Raw genomic sequence first — 15,665 nt, 5'->3', positions numbered from 1 at the left:
GTTTGCACGTTCTCCCCATGTCTGTGTGGGTTTCCTCCGGGTGCTCCAGTTTCCTCCCACAGTACGAAAGATAGAACATAGAACAGTACAGCACAGAACAGGCCCTTCGGCCCACGATGTTGTGCCGACCTTCATCTGAAACCAAGATCAAGCTATCCCACTCCCTACCATCCTGGTGTGCTCCATGTGCCTATCCAATAACCGCTTAAATGTTCCTAAAGTGTCTGACTACACTATCACTGCAGGCAGTCCATTCCACACCCCAACCACTCTCTGCGTGAAGAACCTACCTCTGATATCCTTCCTATATCTCCCACCATGAACCCTATAGTTATGCCCCCTCGTAATAGCTCCATCCACCCGAGGAAATAGTCTTTGAACGTTAACTCGATCTATCCCCTTCATCATTTTATAAACCTCTATTAAGTCTCCCCTCAATCTCCTCCGCTCCAGAGAGAACAGCCCCAGCTCCCTCAACCTTTCCTCATAAGACCGACACTCCAAACCAGGCAGCATCCTGGTAAATCTCCTCTGCACTCTCTCCAGCGCTTCCACATCCTTCTTATAGTGAGGTGACCAGAACTGCACGCAATATTCCAAATGCGGTCTCACCAAGGTCCTGTACAGTTGCAGCATAACCCCACGGCTCTTAAACTCCAACCCCCTGTTAATAAAAGCTAACACACTATATGCCTTCTTCACAGCTCTATCCACTTGAGTGGCAACCTTTAGAGATCTGTGGATATGGACCCCAAGATCTCTCTGTTCCTCCACAGTCTTCAGAACCCTACCTTTGACCCTGTAATCCACATTTAAATTAGTCCTACCAAAATGAATCACCTCACATTTATCAGGGTTAAACTCCATTTGCCATTTTACAGCCCAGCTTTGCATCCTATCTATGTCTCTTTGCAGCCTACAACACCCCTCCACCTCATCCACTACTCCACCAATCTTGGTGTCATCAGCAAATTTACTGATCCACCCTTCAGCCCCCTCCTCTAAGTCATTAATAAAAATCACAAAGAGCAGAGGACCAAGCACTGATCCCTGCGGCACTCCGCTAGCAACCTGCCTCCAGTCCGAAAATTTTCCATCCACCACCACCCTCTGTCTTCGATCAGACAGCCAGTTACCTATCCAATCGGCCAACTTTCCCTCTATCCCACACCTCCTTACTTTCATCATAAGCCGACCTTATCAAACGCCTTACTAAAATCCATGTATATGACATCAACCGCCCTACCTTCATCAACACACCTAGTTACCTCCTCAAAAAATTCTATCAAATTTGTGAGGCACGATTTGCCCTTCACAAATCCGTGCTGACTATCCCGGATTAATCCGCATCTTTCTAAATGGTCGTAAATCCCATCCCTAAGGACCTTTTCCATCAATTTACCAACCACCGAAGTCAGACTAACCGGTCTATAATTACCAGGGTCATTTCTATTCCCTTTCTTAAACAGAGGAACAACATTCGCCACTCTCCAGTCCTCTGGCACCATCCCCGTGGACAGCGAGGACCCAAAGATCAAAGCCAAAGGCTCTGCAATCTCATCCCTCGCCTCCCAAAGAATCCTAGGATACATTTCATCAGGCCCAGGGGACTTATCGACCTTCAGTTTATTCAAAACTGCCAATACATCCTCCCTCCGAACATCTATTTCCTCCAGCCTATTAGCCTGTAACACCTTCTCTTCCTGAAAAACATGGCCCCTCTCCTTGGTGAACACTGAAGAAAAGTATTCATTCATCACCTCGCCTATCTCTACTGATTCCATACACAAGTTCCCACCATTGTCCTTGACCGGCCCTAACCTCACCCTGGTCATTCTTTTATTCCTCACATAAGAGTAAAAAGCCTTGGGGTTTTCCTTGATCCGACCCGCCAAGGACTTCTCATGTCCCCTCCTAGCTCTCCTCAGCGCCTTTTTCAGCTCGTTTCTTGCTAACTTGTAACCCTCAGTCGAGCCATCTGAACCTTGTTTCCTCATCCCTACATAAGCTTCCCTCTTCCTTTTCACAAGACATTCCACCTCTTTTGTGAACCACGGTTCCCTCACTCGGCCATTTCCTCCCTGCCTGACAGGGACATACCTATCAAGGACACCCAGTATTTGTTCCTTGAAAAAGTTCCACTTTTCATCAGTGCCTTTCCCTGACAGTTTCTGTTCCCATCTTATGCCCCCTAATTCTTGCCTAATCGCATCATAATTACCTCTCCCCCAATTGTAAGCCTTGCCCTGCCGTCCGGCCCTATCCCTCTCCATTGCCAGTTAGGTGGATTGGCTATGCTAAATTCTCCCTCAGTGTACCCAAACAGGCGCCGGAGTGTGGCAACTAGGGGAATTTCACAGTAACTTCATTGCAGTGTTAATGTAAGCCTACTTGTGACTAATAAATAAACTTTAAAACTTTTTAGTCACCCAGGCATTAGACTAGGATATTTTTGTCTAACATCTCCTTGGTAGCTGTCCAGGTAAGTAAGTCAGAACTGCCCAAGGTTTCTTACTCTAACTCAGAGTTTGAGACATCACAGAGAATCTTAAGGAACTACGAAATGTTTTAAGTTTCTTTTAAGTTTAAATTTTATTTACTAGTGTCACAAGTAGGCTTACACTAACACTGCAATGAAGTTACTGTGAAAATCTCCTGGTCACCACACTCCGGTGCCTGTTCGGGTACACTGAGGGAGAATTTAGCATGGACAATGCACCTAACCAGCACGTCTTCCTATCGGAAGTTTAATCTTTCCAAGTGATTCCCACAGAGGCCTGTACCTCAGGCCTTCCACAGGATCCCGACACATATCTTTATTCATTCATCGGGTCTCTGACAATCTGAAAATTAAAAGATTTGGCCCTTTTTATAATTATTTCATGAGATGCGGGTGTCAGTGGCAAGGCCAGCATTTGTTGCCCATCCCTAACTGCCCTTGAACTGTACGGCCTGTTAGGCCTTTTCAGAGGGCTGTGATGGGGGTTAGTATGGAATTCTTACTTTGAGGCCCTTCATTTTAGTTTATGGATAATAAGTAGGTTAGGTTAAGGTAATTATAAAGTGTCTGATATATAGTGAGAATTCACAAAGTGCCTGGAACAAAATATGCAAAGGTATTGTGAACTGTAGATGCATTATAAACTGTATAACCACAAATTAACCAATTATTAGAAGCTTAAACTGTATTTTCAATATATATGTACAGTGCGCCTTGGCCAACTTTGTTCTGAATGCAGCATGATGGGAAACATAGTGGTAGGCAGACCAATTTATTTTAATACAATGGAGCACAGAAAGGCAGCAAAAATGAATTTAATAGGCCTGGTGTGTGAGGGAGTGGATTCATCTCTGGGGAGCGAGGCTGGAGGAGTGTTTCAAGCTGATAAGAAGAGGCCAGATTCGGGCAGAGAATGACTTCTTTCACCAATTAAAATTCATAGATGTTAGCTATGGCCTTGGTTACGGGAATGGTTGTGGGTTAGGTTTCCTAGATAATGGGGGAGGAACCTATAGTGGCAATGAGTTAATGATCTCCTATTCTTGTTGACAGGTGGAACATTATTGGCTAAGATAATCATGTGTAATATTGTAATTGGACCCTCCAGTCTGATTGATACAACTGGGCGGGATGTTGAATTGTTCAGAATAGTATAACAATTTTACAATTGCGAGGTTAACTCAGGAGAGGACAGCCATTGACTGTGTCTCTGTCCTGTGCATGCATTGGTAGCTAAATTCCTTTCATTCTTTTACTGTACACTATCTTTTGTAGTCTATGTATTGATTCAGTGAGGTCAACTAAATACAGGGCAACTCAGTGGGACACCTCAGAAAATTCCTCTTACAGTTTTTGGTGAGCAGTCACATGTGGGCCAGACCAGGTAAGGACGGCAGATTTCACTCGCTGAAGGAATATTTCTGCAATGTTGCACTTTCATGAGTGGAAGAAAAAATAATTTATTCACAAGTAGTCGTGAAGAGCTACATGTTGGCAGCTAAACTCCGCTGTGTTGCTCTTAAAGGGACAAGCACCACAGTTCTGCACCTGGTGAACACAGTAAATGGATTTGTTGTTGCGAGGCACATTTGGTACCAGAATCAAGCTACTTAAAGGAGAGAGCAACATGGTTAACATTTCAGGTCAATGATTTTTCATCCAATCTCCTAATGCCACGCAGGCTTTGTTGGGACTTATTTTCTTGGACTAAGATAAACAGACCAATACCTAAAGTTTCAGCTGAAGATTCTCAATTCTCCCATGCTGAAAATTGATTGCTTCTCCAAATGGGGGAGCAGAGAAGCTCAGGGAAATCTCCATCCCATTATATTGACTCTGCAATGACCCCAGTCGACATCATGATTGAGTTTGTGAATGGGGAGTAAAGATGAGAAAGAGAAGTGAGAAAGGATTATTCTGGCTGAACAGATCCAAAATAAATGTGGCCTCAGTGAGGGTGGTCGATCCAATGGGTTGTATGTTTATTAAGAGATCAGGGATTTTTTTTTAATGAAATGTATAATTACATTTTTTAATTAATCCTATCAAATTAATAAGACTAATTATTGGAACGATAGCTTTCTCCAGGTGAGTGGCGCTATTTCCATTTCTAGATAGTGTTTAAATATTCTAATTGTTTCCCAGATATATTGTCACTTCCTGATTGGATGAGTTGAGAACCTCAACGTGTTAAATTGAGATGGGACCAGTGTCCTGCAGTCAGCATCGTGGTGAAGCAGTCTGGGAAGAGTGTCCTCCAGTCAGCATCGTGGTGAAACAGTCTGGGAACAGTGTCCTACAGTCAGCATCGTGGTGAAACAGTCTGGGAACAGTGTCCTGCAGTCGGCATCGTGGTGAAGCAGTCTGGGAACAGTGTCCTGCAGTCAGCATCGTGGTGAAGCAGTCTGGGAACAGTGTCCTGCAGTCAGCATCATGGTGAAGCAGTCTGGGAACAGTGTCCTGCAGTCAGCATCATGGTGAAGCAGTCTGGGAAGAGTGTCCTGTAGTCAGCATCGTGGTGAAACAGTCTGGGAAGAGTGTCCTGTAGTCAGCATCGTGGTGAAGCAGTCTGGGAAGAGTGTCCTGTAGTCAGCATCGTGGTGAAGCAGTCTGGGAACAGTGTCTTGCAGTCAGCATCGTGGTGAAACAGTCTGGGAAGAGTGTCCTGTAGTCAGCATCGTGGTGAAGCAGTCTGGGAATAGTGTCCTCCGGTCTGCATCGTGGTGAAGCAGTCTGGGAAGAGTGTCCTGTAGTCAGCATCGTGGTGAAGCAGTCTGGGAATAGTGTCCTCTCGTCAGCATCATGGTGAAGCAGTCTGGGAAGAGTGTCCTCCAGTCAGCATCGCGGTGAAGCAGTCTGGGAACAGTGTCCCCCAGTCAGCGTCGCGGTGAAGCAGTCTGGGAACAGTGTCCTCCAGTCAGCATCATGGTGAAGCAGTCTGGGAACAGTGTCCTCCAGTCAGCATCATGGTGAAGCAGTCTGGGAACAGTGTCCTCCAGTCAGCATCATGGTGAAGCAGTCTGGGAACAGTGCCCTGCAGTCAGCATCGCGGTGAAGCAGTCTGGGAAGAGTGTCCTGTAGTCAGCATCGTGGTGAAACAGTCTGGGAACAGTGTCCTCCAGTCAGCATCGTGGTGAAGCAGTCTGGGAACAGTGTCCTGCAGTCAGCATCGTGGTGAAGCAGTCTGGGAACAGTGTCCTCCGGTCAGCATCGTGGTGAAGCAGTCTGGGAAGAGTGTCCTCCAGTCAGCATCGTGGTGAAGCAGTCTGGGAACAGTGTCCTCCGGTCAGCATCGTGGTGAAGCAGTCTGGAAAGAGTGTCCTCCAGTCAGCATCGTGGTGAAGCAGTCTGGGAACAGTGTCCTCCAGTCAGCATCGTGGTGAAGCAGTCTGGGAACAGTGTCCTCCAGTCAGCATCGTGGTGAAGCAGTCTGGGAACAGTGTCCTCCAGTCAGCATCGCGGTGAAGCAGTCTGGGAACAGTGTCCTGTAGTCAGCATCGCGGTGAAGCAGTCTGGGAAGAGTGTCCTGCAGTCATCATCATGGTGAAGCAGTCTGGGAAGAGTGTCCTGTAGTCAGCATCGCGGTGAAGCAGTCTGGGAACAGTGTCCTGTAGTCAGCATCGCGGTGAAGCAGTCTGGGAACAGTGTCCTGTAGTCAGCATCGCGGTGAAGCAGTCTGGGAACAGTGTCCTGTAGTCAGCATCGCGGTGAAGCAGTCTGGGAAGAGTGTCCTGCAGTCAGCATCATGGTGAAGCAGTCTCGGAATAGTGTCCTGTAGTCAGCATCATGGTGAAGCAGTCTGGGAATAGTGTCCTCCGGTCAGCATCGTGGTGAAGCAGTCTGGGAAGTGTGTCCTGTGGTCAGCATCATGGTGAAGCAGTCTGGGAACAGAGTCCTGCAGTTAGCATCGTGGTGAAGCAGTCTGGGAACAGTGTCCTCCAGTCAGCATCGTGGTGAAGCAGTCTGGGAACAGTGTCCTCCAGTCAGCATCGTGGTGAAGCAGTCTGGGAACAGAGTCCTGCAGTCAGCATCGTGGTGAAGCAGTCTGGGAACAGTGTCCTCCAGTCAGCATCATGGTGAAGCAGTCTGGGAACAGTGTCCTGTAGTCAGCATCATGGTGAAGCAGTCTGGGAACAGTGTCCTCCAGTCAGCATCGTGGTGAAGCATTCTGGGAAGAGTGTCCTGCAGTCAGTTATTATTGTTTACAAAAAAGAGCAACAGTACAGGGAAACCATAAGTTCGCTTGTTGGTAAGCAATTGCTGTTAGGGGCTGTCTATAAATCGCTATAAATTAGAAAACCATGTATACATTTGGATCTAACTGAGAGAGGCATAGAACATAGAACATTACAGCGCAGAACAGGCCCTTCGGCCCACGATGTTGCACCGACCAGTTAAAAAAAAAAACTGTGACCCTCCAACCTAAACCAATTTCTTTTCGTCCATGAACCTATCTACGGATCTCTTAAACGCCCCCAAACTAGGCGCATTTACTACTGATGCTGGCAGGGCATTCCAATCCCTCACCACCCTCTGGGTAAAGAACCTACCCCTGACATCGGTTCTATAACTACCCCCCCTCAATTTAAAGCCATGCCCCCTCGTGCTGGATTTCTCCATCAGAGGAAAAAGGCTATCACTATCCACCCTATCTAAACCTCTAATCATCTTATATGTTTCAATAAGATCCCCTCTTAGCCGCCGCCTTTCCAGCGAAAACAATCCCAAATCCCTCAGCCTCTCCTCATAGGATCTCCCCTCCATACCAGGCAACATCCTGGTAAACCTCCTCTGCACCCTCTCCAAAGCCTCCACATCCTTCCTGTAATGTGGGGACCAGAACTGCACACAGTACTCCAAGTGCGGCCGCACCAGAGTTGTGTACAGTTGCAACATAACGCTACGACTCCTAAATTCAATCCCCCTACCAATAAACGCCAAGACACCATATGCCTTCTTAACAACCTTATCTACTTGATTCCCAACTTTCAGGGATCTATGCACACATACACCTAGATCCCTCTGCTCCTCCACACTATTCAAAGTCCTCCCGTTAGCCCTATACTCAACACATCTGTTATTCCTACCAAAGTGAATTACCTCACACTTCTCCGCATTAAACTCCATCCGCCACCTCTCGGCCCAACTTTGCAACCTGTCTAAGTCTTCCTGCAAACTACGACACCCTTCCTCACTGTCTACCACACCACCGACTTTGGTGTCATCAGCAAATTTGCTAATCCACCCAACTATACCCTCATCCAGATCATTAATAAATATTACAAACAGCAGTGGCCCCAAAACAGATCCCTGAGGTACACCACTTGTAACCGCACTCCATGATGAATATTTACTATCAACCACCACCCTCTGTTTCCTATCCGCTAGCCAATTCCTGATCCAATTTCCTAGATCACCCCCAATCCCATACATCTGCATTTTCTGCAGAAGCCTACCATGGTGAACCTTATCAAACGCCTTACTAAAATCCATATATACCACGTCCACTGCCTTGCCCCCATCCACCTCCTTGGTCACTTTCTCAAAAAACTCAATAAGGTTAGTAAGGCACGACCTACCTGCCACAAAACCATGCTGACTATCACCTATCAATTCATTACTCTCCAAATAACTATAAATCCTATCCCTTATAATTGGCAGAGCCAATTAGCTTCCATTAGTTCCATTAGGAGGCGAGACTAGGATCCGAGGCTACAGCCTCAGATTAAAGGAACTGAGAGGGGGAATTTCTTCAGTCAGAGAATGGGAATCTATGGAATTCACGACAGTATGTTTGTATGGGAGGGAAAGAGAGAAAGGAAAGAGGGAAAGAGAGAATAAAACAGAAAGAGGGAAAGAGAGACAGTAAAAGTAAGAGTGATTTAGTGAAAGGGAGAAAGAGTGGATTAGTGAAAGAGAGAGAGACAGAAAGAGAGAAAGAAAGAAGGAAAAGGGAGAAATTAAGAGGGAATGGAAGAGAGAAAGAGTTAATTAGTAAAGGAGAGACAGCAAGAGAGAGATTAAGAGAGAAAGAGAGAGATGAAAGATTACTCAGGCTGACATTGTCTGATGAATTTGGATTGAACAGTGGGCTTGTTCAGAGGAGCTGTACATCACAACATGTACACAGCAAATTAAATCTTGTTCCAGCTGACATTCAGATGGATTGGCCACACTCTAAAAGCAAAACTCCAAAGGTTTTTTTAACAGTAAACGGACAGCCAGAAACTTCCCTGGAGCCACCGGCAGTTTAGTGTTCCAGGGGGCGGAAATAGTTGATTCCTTTTGACCGGTGAACAGGCAGCAGCCTGCAACCTGCTGCCTCTGCAGTAATGAGGCTGTCTGTGGCCACTGTGGTTGCTGCATCTTTCACAGTTATTGCCCATCATACACCAGAATGCGTGCCGATAAGGCGCAGAACCCAGTTAGCACTCGAAGATCAATCTCGCGCACAGCAGGGATCATCAGAGGATGGAAGAGAAAGCCCATTTACTGCGGTCCGCCCCCAGTGTCCTACCCTGATTATCTCTAACAGTGAAATTGAGATTCCCGACAGCATCCGACGCCAGGGCGAAGTGAAAGCGATGTCCCTCCAATGGCTCGTCCTGGTCCACTGCGCTGATAGTCTGAACGAGCTAGAGCAGGAGAGATTTGAGATGAGTCAAAAACAGACCTCACACATCGCGCCTCACTCTTCACGACAAGGGTAACTGATTGGGAAACTGGAGCCTGGAGCACAGCCATGATGTTCAGCTGTTAGGATGGTGCTGTGCTTTGCTGTGTCTCTTTTAACGTCACTGTTTTAGGTACTCTCCCTGAGGAATCGTGTTAATAAGCACACCTGGAAGGGCAATTCAAAGCTCTGGTTGCCAGGGAAACCTCTGGGATGATGGTGGCTGTTCTGCCATTGCACATGCCCTGGAGGAGGACAGGCTATTGAGATTGGGGACACAATAAATGAAAGGCACTGATTTCTGCAGCATAGCCAGCTAAGCTTAGCTCCGTGGCGCGGTTTCATTGCTAATTTCTGTGCCAAGGGTGCCATCTTGGTTTCAAAATGGTATCTGCATCACATGCAGACACTACTGGCATTGGCTCACGACAGATGGCAACCTGGGTAGGGTTGGTCTCCATGCCCAAGATAGTGCACATCATTGTGGTTCCAGGTGCCATCGACTGAACACACACTTTAAATTATTTATTTATTAGTCACGAGTAGGCTGACACTAACACTGCAATGGAATTACTATGAGAATTGCCCCTTAATGTCACAGAGATTATCAGGGTAAATAGGTGGAGTTACAGGGATAGGGCCTGGGTGGAATTGTTATCGGTGCAGGCTCGATGGGCCAAATAGCTTCTTGCTGCACTGTAAGTTTAAGTTTATTTATTAGTGTCACACTGCAATGAAGTTACTGTGAAAATCTCCTAGTTGCCACACTCTGGCGCCTGTTCGGGTACACTGAGGGAGAATTTAGCACGGCCAATGCGCCTCACCAGCACGGCTTTTGGAGTTTGGGAGGAAACCAGAGCACCCGGAGAAAACCCATGCGGACATGGGGCGAATGTACAGATTCCGCACAGACAGTGACCCAAGCTGGGAATCGAATCAAACCCGGGTCCGTGTTGCTGTGAGAAAGCCGTGCTATTCACTATACTATGCCGCCACATGGCTTTGTGGGCACCAATTCTAAATGTGGAGATGTATCTCAAAGTGTTCCATTCATAGAATCATAGAATCATAGAGAAACCCTACAGTGCAGAAGGAGGCCATTCGGCCCATCGAGTCTGCACCGACCACAATCCCACCCAGGCCCTACCCCCACATATTTACCCGCTAATCCCTCTAACCTACGCATCCCAGGACTCTAAGGGGCAATTTTTAACCTGGGCAATCAACCTAACCCGCACATCTTTGGCCTGTGGGAGGAAACCGGAGCACCCGGAGGAAACCCACGCAGACACGAGGAGAATGTGCAAACTCCACACAGACAGTGACCCGAGCCGGGAATCGAATCCGGGACCTTGGAGCTGTGAAGCAGCAGTGCTAACCACTGTGCTACCGTGCCGCCCCTGCTTGTGCATTTGGTGTTCAACCCCATGCTTACGCAGGTGATTAAGAACGGGGGAATATAAGAAATAGGAGCAGGTGAAGACCACAGAGTCCACCGAGCCCGCTCTGCCTTACAATGTAATCTTAGGCTTCAACTCTATTTTCCTGCCCACTCCCTACAGGAGTGCCCACTGTGCTGGGTACGGTCATGATGCCTCCAGTCTACACAGTCCTCAGTATTGTTATAATTCAGATCAGAAATTCCAAAATGTTTTATGAAGTCCCCCTGGATCATAAGCTTTGCACTTTGAATTTGGTAAGGGTGAGCATGAGATGTTTCACTTCACGTATAATTCAACTGATCCACTAGGGAGTTTTTATCAAACAAAGTTTATTTAAGAATATAGTTAACATGTATAGAAAGAAAATCGGCAATAACTTTTACTGATTACAAACAAGGGGGAAGAAACAACCATAATGTTGCATAAACCTTAACAGCTAAATACCGTTCCAACAAATCCCATAAACAAAACCCTTACCATAGGTTTAGCACAGAAAATACAAATGCTCACGTGAAGCTGGAACCTAGTCCTTTGGTTCAATGCTCAGTTCTCTTGATGCACATACAGACAGGATTGTAGCCAGAACAGTTTCCCAAAACACCAGGGAGAGTAAGAGGCTCGAGATACTAACCAGCAAACAGCAGAATTTTCACTCCAAGAAGGCCAGGAGGCCTGCTTCTAGCTGGCCAGCAGAATTTCCAATCCCAGGGAGAGAGAGAGAGAAAACCTGCCTGCTACTTGACAACCCAGGAAGCTTCTGACTCCAAACCAAAACTGAAAATGAACCATTTGGTTCGGCTCTGGAGGAACCACCTGATTTTGACTTATCAATCAGTCTTCCTCCCCACAATGCAAATGGTCATAAAATCCCAAAAAGTACCTAAAGTCCAGAGTATAAATAAACAAGACCCATTTAAGCCATTGAAGCAGCAAAAAAGGACTTTTAGCAGACAGCCGGTGCCACAATGAAACCAAAAGGCCAGCTTACAAACTGCAGAGAACATGATTTAAAAAATACATTTCTTAAAGGTACACTAGTGTTACAGTATGTAAACCATCACATCAAATTAGGGGTTGGTTGCAGGGTGTTTCACATCTGGCTCCTGAGTCTGGCGCACAACTAAACCAGATGTGGACAACATGTGTACAATAAGGAGCAAACTGCCACATGAAACACCAGCTCGAAGATCATTGGAGCGTTTAAGGGATGTTCTTGCAATACTCATCAGAGCATGTGTTACAACCCTGCACAAACTCAGCATCATGATTGAAGAGCCTTGGTCACTGGAAACCGGAAACATGGAGAACAGTGCATGGTAGCACAGTGGTTAGCACTGCTGCTTCACAGCTCCAGGGACCTGGGTTCGATTCCCGGCTTGGGTCACTGTCTGTGTGGAGTTTGCACATTCTCCTCGTGTCTGCGTGGGTTTCCTCCGGGTGCTCCGATTTCCTCCCACAGTCCAAAGATGTGCGGGTTAGCTTGATTGCCCCTTAGTGTCCTGAGATGTGTAGGATATAGGGATTAGTGGGTAAATATGTAGGGATGTGGGGGAAGGGCCTGGGTGGGATTGTGTTCGATGCAGACCTGATGGGCCGAATGGCCTCCTTCTGCACTGTAGGGGATCTATGATTTCTATGAGGAGCAGGAGAGTGAAGGAGGCAAAGAGGAATCCAACACATCCACTTTCTCGAGTGAGAATAGAGCCAATGCTTTTAGTCCAGATGACCCTTCGTCAAAGCTAAAGACAAAGGAAATAGGGCAGGATTTTTATTATGGTTGTTGTGGGAGGGATGGGAGGGGGGGGGGGGGGCGTGGGGTCATAGAAAACGGACAAAGAGAATGTAAATGGTGGTTATAAAGGCTGATAATGGTGCTGATAGCGTCCATTAAGAGATCAGAATGTGTAAAAGCCAGAACAAAGGTGAAAGGTGCACAGTGTCAAAGGACAACCTGAGGTTGTGACAGATCGCCTTGTGAGGTGGGTGGGGTGGCAAAGTGCAACAAACTGGAAAATGAGATAAAGAAGTGGACAGAGGGACAAAATTAAAATTTAAAATATATACTCGAATCTAAAGTAATAAAAATGGATTGATAAGATATCACTTTCCACCGTTTCAGGGACAATGTACACTTTCTCTTTCATTTTTACAACAAGCCTAGTACGGGGGTTGAGTCCGGTCAGGTCATCAAAGTTTCAGTGGGGGAACATGTGGCAAATAGTGACCACAATCCTGTAAACTTTAGGATAGTAATGGAAAAAGATGAGTGTTGTCCTATGGGTAAGGTGCTGAATTGGGGGATGGCTAACTACAGCCGGATTAGGCAGGATTTGGTGGCTGTTGATTGGGAGAGGCTGTTCGAGGGTAAATCCACATCTGGCATGTGGGAGTCTTTTAAGGAGCAGTTGATAGGACTGCAGGACAGGCATGTGCCTGTAAAGAGGAAGGATAGGAAAGGTAGGATTCGAGACCCCACTTGGAGTACTGCGCGCAGTTCTGGTCACCTCATTACAGGAAAGATGTTGAAGCCATTGAAAGGGTGCAGAGGAGATTTACAAGGATGTTGCCTGGATTGGGAGGCATGCCTTATGAGGATAGGTTGAGGGAGCTTGGTCTCTTCTCCCTGGAGAGACGAAGGATGAGAGGTGACCTGATAGAGGTTTACAAGATGTTGAGAGGTCTGGATAGGGTAGACTCTCAGAGGCTATTTCCAAGGGCTGAAATGGTTGCTACGAGAGGACACAGGTTTAAGGTGCTGGGGGGTAGGTACCGAGGAGATGTCAGGGGTAAGTTTTTCACTCAGAGGGTGGTGGGTGAGTGGAATCGGCTGACGTCGGTGGTGGTGGAGGCAAACTCGTTGGGGTCTTTTAAGAGACTTCTGGATGAGTACATGGGATTTAATGGGATTGAGGGCTATAGATAGGCCTAGAGGTGGGGATGTGATCGGCGCAACTTGTGGGCCGAAGGGCCTGTTTGTGCTGTGGCTTTCTATGTTCTATGTTCTATGAGAGCCGTGGATAACCAGTGAAATTGTGGGTCTAATCAAAAAGAAAAAAGAGGCATACATGAGGTCCAGGCAGCTAAAAACAGATGGAGCACTGGAGGCATACAGAGAAAGTAGAAAAGAACTCAAACAGGAAGTTAGAAGGGCAAAAAGGGGTCACAAAATGTCCTTGGCAGACAGGATTAAGGAGAATCCTAAAGCATTTTATACATATGTTAAGAGCAAAAGGTTGTTAGGGAAAGAACCGGACCTCTCAGGGACAAAGGAGGGGAATTATGCTTAGAACCAAAGGAAGTAGGAGAGATCCTAAACAAATAATTTGCATCAGTATTCACAAAGGAGAGGGACATGTTAACTGGTATTGTCTCAGAGAGATGTGTTGACCCGTTAGAAAAAATCTCAATTATAAGGGAGGAAGGTTTTTTAGGAAACATTAAGACAGACAAGTCCCCAGGGCCGGATGGCATCTATCCTAGACTCCTCAGGAAGGCAGTGATGAAATTGCTGGGCCTCTAACAGAAATCTTTGTCTCTTCACTGGACACAGGTGAGGTCCCAGAGGATTGGAGGATAGCAAATGTGGTCCCGTTATTTAAAAAGGGTAGCAAGGATAACCCGGGTAATTATAGGCCGGTGAGCGTGACGTCCATGGTAGGGAAATTGTTGGAGAAGATTCTTAGAGATAAGATATATGCGCATTTAGAACTGAATAATCTCATTAGCGATAGACAGCATGGTTTTGTACGAGGGAGGTCATGCCTCACAAATTTGGTTAGTTTTTTGAGGAGGTGACAAAAACGATTGACGAGGGAAGGGCCGTGGATGTCGTCTATATGGATTTTAGTAAAGCGTTTGACAAGGTCCGTCATGGCAGGCTGGTGCAAAAGGTTAAATCTCACGGGATAAAAGGTGAGCTAGCTAGATGGGTGGAGAACTGGCTTAGCCATAGAAGACAGAGGGTAACAGTGGAGGGGTCTTTTTCCGGTTGGAGGTCGGTGACTAGTGGTGTTCCGCAGGGCTCTGTACTGGGACCTCTGCTGTTTGTGATATATATAAATGATTTGGAGGAAGATGTAGCCGGTGTGATCAGTAAGTTTGCGGACGACACAAAGATTGCTGGAGTTGCGGATAGTGATGAACATTTGTCAGAGAATACAGCAGGATATAGATAGGCTGGAACATTGGGCGGAGAAATGGCAGATGGAATTTAATCCAGATAAATGCAAAGTGATGCATTTCGGTAGATCTAATGTAAGGGGGAGCTATACAATAAATGGCAGAACCATCAAGAGTATAGACACACAGAGGGACCTGGGAGTACAAGTCCACAGATCCTTAAAGGTGGCAGCACAGGTGGAGAGGGTGGTGAAGAAGGCATATGGCATGTTTGCCTTTATTGGATGGGGAATAGAATATAAAACTTGGCATATGATGTTGCAGCTGTATAGAATGTTGGTTAGGCCACATTTGGAATACTGCATCCAGTTCTGGTCGCCACACTACCAGAAGGGCGTGGAAGCTTTGGAGAGAGTACAGAAAAGGTTTACCAGGATGTTGCCTGGTATGGAGGGTCTTAGCTATGAGGAGAGATTGGGTAAGCTGGGGTTGTTCTCCCTGGAAAGACGGAGGATGAGGGGCGACCTAATCGAGGTGTATAAAATTATGAAGGGCATAGATAGAGTGAACAGATGTTAGGTGGACGTATTTTACACAGAGGGTGTTGGGGGCCTGGAATGCACTGCCAAGCAAGGTGATTGAGGCGGACACGCTGGGATCGTTTGAGACTTATCTAGATAGCTACATGAACAGACTGGGAATAGAGGGATACAAACGAATGGTCTAGTTGGGCACATGAGCGGCGCAGGCTTGGAGGGCCGAAGGGCCTGTTCCTGTACTGTATTGTTCTTTGTTCTTTGTTCAAGCAGCTGCTGTCTGGTTCTGAAGAAAAGTCAGGCATGTTTCTCTGTCTTCGCTCTGTTCTAAAAGCTCTAAGACTGTTAACTGAAGTAAAAGAAAGGAAACCTGTGTTTTGCTGACTAATTCTAAA

General features: G+C 46.6%; 1 protein-coding gene across 1 annotated transcript in view; it reads right to left on the bottom strand.

Moving 5' to 3' along the window:
• The window catches only part of LOC144496035 (cadherin-7-like), a 174,268-nt gene that overhangs the window by 14,134 nt on the left and 144,469 nt on the right, over nucleotides 1-15,665 (bottom strand). The window contains exon 14 of the mRNA XM_078216988.1: nucleotides 9,018-9,135. Coding sequence (XP_078073114.1) covers nucleotides 9,018-9,135 — 118 coding nt within the window. The remainder of the gene's footprint in view (nucleotides 1-9,017; nucleotides 9,136-15,665) is intronic.

The sequence above is a fragment of the Mustelus asterias genome, chromosome 7, assembly GCF_964213995.1.
Source record: "Mustelus asterias chromosome 7, sMusAst1.hap1.1, whole genome shotgun sequence".
NCBI lineage: Eukaryota > Metazoa > Chordata > Chondrichthyes > Carcharhiniformes > Triakidae > Mustelus > Mustelus asterias.
The sequence above is the reverse complement of the archived record's forward strand: the minus strand, read 5'-3'. Positions and strand labels throughout refer to the sequence as shown.